The sequence below is a fragment of the Neophocaena asiaeorientalis genome, unplaced genomic scaffold (assembly GCF_003031525.2).
Source record: "Neophocaena asiaeorientalis asiaeorientalis breed wild unplaced genomic scaffold, Neophocaena_asiaeorientalis_V1.1 scaffold476, whole genome shotgun sequence".
In the NCBI taxonomy this organism is placed as follows: Eukaryota; Metazoa; Chordata; class Mammalia; order Artiodactyla; family Phocoenidae; genus Neophocaena; species Neophocaena asiaeorientalis.
In genome coordinates this window covers 10,262,775-10,266,860 of record NW_020172178.1, presented here as the reverse complement: position 1 = coordinate 10,266,860, position 4,086 = coordinate 10,262,775, and the positions used below count along the sequence as shown (strand labels likewise).

The 4,086-nt window shown below is 66.7% G+C and overlaps 1 protein-coding gene across 1 annotated transcript; it reads right to left on the bottom strand.

Moving 5' to 3' along the window:
- Nucleotides 1–1,031: 1,031 nt before the first annotated feature.
- ZBTB42 (zinc finger and BTB domain containing 42) lies at nucleotides 1,032–4,022 on the bottom strand. Its single transcript, XM_024759841.1, has one exon. It carries the CDS (start codon nucleotides 3,740–3,742, stop codon nucleotides 2,471–2,473), a length of 1,272 nt encoding a protein of 423 aa, XP_024615609.1. The 5' UTR covers nucleotides 3,743–4,022; the 3' UTR covers nucleotides 1,032–2,470.
- Nucleotides 4,023–4,086: the final 64 nt, after the last annotated feature.

The window sequence follows — 4,086 nt, the reverse complement described above, 5'->3', positions numbered from 1 at the left end:
GTGGGCTCAGGGAGGGGAGGGGGGTGGGAGAGGGCAGGGGAGCTGGGGCTGCCTCTGAATGCAGGGGGACAGGAAGACCCAGAACCACAGGACTGGGAGCCTCAGATCTGAGTCCCAGGGCCTGCGGGTGCTCAGAAGTCACCCCAAGCGAGAAGCCACGAGGCCTCTCACCAGGTCCCAAGCCGCACCCTGCCCCCCGGGACTCCCCTCCCCCAATTCAGGGTTAACGGGGTACAAATCTGGGGAAAGAGTGTCTGTCACCTGTCCACACCCTGCCCCAGTCCACTCCACCCATGAGACACAGCAGGTGGCATCTGGGACGGGGCGCCCCGACTGCCCACCACCCCCACCTGGGTCCCCCGCAAGACCGGCAGTGCCCCCAGTTCCCACATGCACTCCTGTCCCCAGGAATAATCACGGCCATCTCCACCTGGGGTGGGCTTTATTACCACTGTCACTGAGACGATGATGAGAACATGGGAAGACAGCACTGATTTCCAGACCTTCACAGCAGGCGGGCACGTGCACACAAAAGCTCCCGCGGAACGCTAGGCATCAACTGTCCTCTGGGCACCCAGAGCCACCCCCCAGGGGCAGGACAGCAGTGACCGAGGGGCGGGAGGCTGGGCCGCCCGGGAGGACCCCACACAGCAGGCTCCACCCGAAATGCATTTACACACGTCTGTGCTACACGATGGCACGCGATTAGCGTCTTAAATATACTTGTGTGTGTATGTATATCTATTTTATCTGAACCGCGTCACCTATTAAATGTAAAACTGACCACTTCTCTGTACATTAACTTCACAGTAACTGTTTGCAAAAGACAGTGAATCCAGTGTTGATAACTCGGGGCAGGCTTCCTGCCCCAGGAAAATCAATTTCTTCCCCGGTGGAAACTCCTTGGGGAAAACCAGGCCCGATGCTCACCTCCCCGCTGCCTGCTGGGGTGGGCGCGCGGCTGCTGGTCCGGCTCAGGCCCCGCCTTCGCTGGACACAGGTGCCCACACAGGCAGACTCACACTGGGGGGGGGCGCAGGACAGGCAGAAGCGGAGGTCCCCTTCCCCCAGCTCTCTCTCTGGTCCGCAGGCCAGTTGCCCACACACCGGGAGAGCCGAGGGCTCGCAGGGAGACGGTCCCCGCCTGTCCACCTGCTGCAAAGGCCAATGGTCTTCTCACTCCAGACCAGGCAAACAAATAAATATGACATCAAGTGTTGTCAGGGGCCGAGAAGATCACTTAAACTTGAACTCTGACCTCAGCACCACTTCCAGTCACAGCAGAAAGAGCCCATGCAGCCTGGGGAAACCAGGAGCCCAGGTGGCTCTGCCACCTGCGGGACTCCCAGAAGCTGGGGCAGCCCCACCCCTGCCCACCCCTTTGGGTTCCAGCAGCGAGCCCTGCTGGGTGAGCAGGCAGGCAGGGCGGGGTGCTCCCCACCAAGCACGGATGTGGTGGCCTTTTGCGTTTTAGGAGCTTCAGCCCAGAGGCCCCCCCGCAGCCCCTCCTCGCGAGACGGCTGCTCTCACCCAGGCCCCGCCGTAGGGAAGGGAATCGCTGCAAACATGGCTCCTGGTAAAGACAGCAGCCTTCGGCCCCCCTGCTCAGTGCTCTGGAAATGACCAGCAGCTCCAGGGAGACCCTGAGCAGGCGAAGTGACCTTCGAGGTCAGGCCTACCGCTGGCCTGCGGTACTCAAGGCGGGCAGCTGCGTTCCCAGCCCCCTCAGTCCCGCCCTGGGGAGACTCAGAGGCGCCCTGGTGAGCGGCATGGCCCATCACCCACGGGCAGACATCTGGCAACCTCCGGAGGCTCCTTCTGTATCTAAAGAGAATCGTTTCCAAGTCCTCACTTTCTCTGCCCTGCGATACGCTGCGGTCAGGGCCGAAAGCTCTGGAGGGCCGACCTAACACCCCAGCGCCGGTAACTCGCAGCTTCTGCTGCCCTGGGGACCCTGCTGGGGCCTGCACCCCCGTCACACCAGCTGTGCCCTGCTGGCTCTCACTGTGCCCGGGGCCTCCCTCGCGGGGGCTTCCACTGCCACCCACCAGGAGTAGCTTGTTCCATCAGAGCTCCCTGTCGGGGTCTCCCACTGGCAGCAGCTGTGAGTGTGCACCCGTCACCGAGCGTGGTGCCAGGCTCGCAGGGTACCCCTGAGCCTGCTGGGGAGCTGGTCAGGAAAGCCCCGGGTGGAGGGTCAACGGGCCTGCTCGAGCTGGGGACACGCCTCGGGACTGGCTGGGGGGACGGAGAGGAGGACGGTGTCTGGTCAGGGCACGGCCGGGAGCAGAAGTGAGTTGGCGGAGGCACAAGGCTGGAGAAGAGCTGTCCGTGGGGCTCCCAGTCGGCCCAAGTCTGAGGCCGCGCTCCCAGGGAAGCAGGGCTCTTTACCCCCGGCGGACCCAGCCTCAGGGGCTTCACCCGCTGAGCTCTGGCCCCTCACACTCCATCCTCACCCCTGCAGCGAAGGTCACACCAGCAGGGACTTGACCAGGCCACAGTGGAACTTGCGGACGTGGCGGTAGAGGTCCCCCGACTGCGTGAAGCGGCGCTCGCACCAGCGGCAGGCGTGGGGTTTCTCGCGCGTGTGCACCACGGCGTGGCGGCTCAGGTTATGCGAGTACTGGAAGCTCTTGCCGCACTGCACACACGTGTAGGGCTTCTCGCCCGAGTGCGTGCGCTCGTGCCTCTTCAGCGTGTAAGTGCAGGAGAAGGTCTTCCTGCAGAGCGGGCAGGTGGGCGCCGCGCCGTCGGGCGAGAGCCGGGCGCGGCTGCCGTCCCGCTCGCGGAAGTGGGCGCTGAGGTGCAGCTGCAGCACGTGGGCGCTGGGGAACAGCTTGCCACACAGCGGGCAGAGGCAGAGGCGCCCGCCCGGCCGCAGCACACCCTCGATCGCCCCCCGCTCTGCCTCCAGCTCCAGCTCCCCACTGCCCACTTCGCTGACCGGCAGCGGCTCCAAGCCTCCGGACAGGCGCTGGGCTGCAGGAACACAGGGCGGCTGCAGGGGGCTGTGGGGGCACCGAGGGCTTCTGCTGTCCCCTTGCTCGGACAGTGAGTCTGACTCGTCCTTCACGATCGGCTGGGCCCCTGGCTGCATCCGGCTGCAAGGGGGTGTCTGGAGGACGCAGGGTGGGTGCATTGGCTCCCGCCTCGGGCCAGGCTTCAGCGACAGGTCCAGGGCCCGGTCTGACTCTCCAGGAGCCTGCCAGGGGGGAGGCCCCCGTGCCAGTGGAGGGCGCGTGGCCTTGACCCCAGCGGGAGGGAGCCTGGCCTTCTGGGCGGCTGGACAGAGTGCAGGGGACCAGGCAGACAAGGGGCCTGGGGGCTGGCCAGGCAGCTCTGCCCCAGGGGCAGGCGTCTCCAGGGGCAGTGCGCGCTCCTTCTCCCTGAGCCTGTTCTTGCAGACCTTGACGATGTCGTACATGTGCAGGTAGCTGGCCGCGGCCAGGACGTCCTCGATGGGCAGGCTGCGCAGGTCCAGGCGGCCCTCGTACATGAAGTCCAGCAGACGGCCGAAGGCGGGCGCCGTGACGATGTCGCCGTTGAGCCGCACCGTGTCGCGGCTGCCCGCGGGCCGGTCCCTGTAGAAGAGATGGAAGTAGACGCTGCACGCGGCCAGCACGGCGCGGTGGGCCGGGAAGTGCGCGTCGCCCACCAGCACGGTGCAGTCGCACAGGAAGCCCAGCTCACGCTGCTGCCTCAGGCGGCCCAGCAGCCGCCCGCCGTGCTCCGGGAACTCCATGCCGCCGCGGTCATCACCTGGGCACAAACGGGACTCCCGTGAGCGCGCCTGGTGACGCCGCGGCCGCCGCTCACCCCCAGTCGCCCGACCAGCCCCCAGCCCTTCCCGGGTGCGGGCAGCGCGGGGAGAGGGGCGCGGGGCTCCGCGCGCAACTGCCCGCCTGGAGCCGCCCTGGGCACCTGCCCGGAGCAGGAAAAACTCGATCGAAAGTAAACAGGAGCCGCTCCGCCGCGGGGGCGGGTCCCGGGACGCGGGCGGAGGGGGCCGGAGTCGCGCGAACCTGCGCGCGTCCCCGCCAGGAGTGCCCCTCCCCGCCAGGGCGCCTCTGAACTTCACTCCCGGGC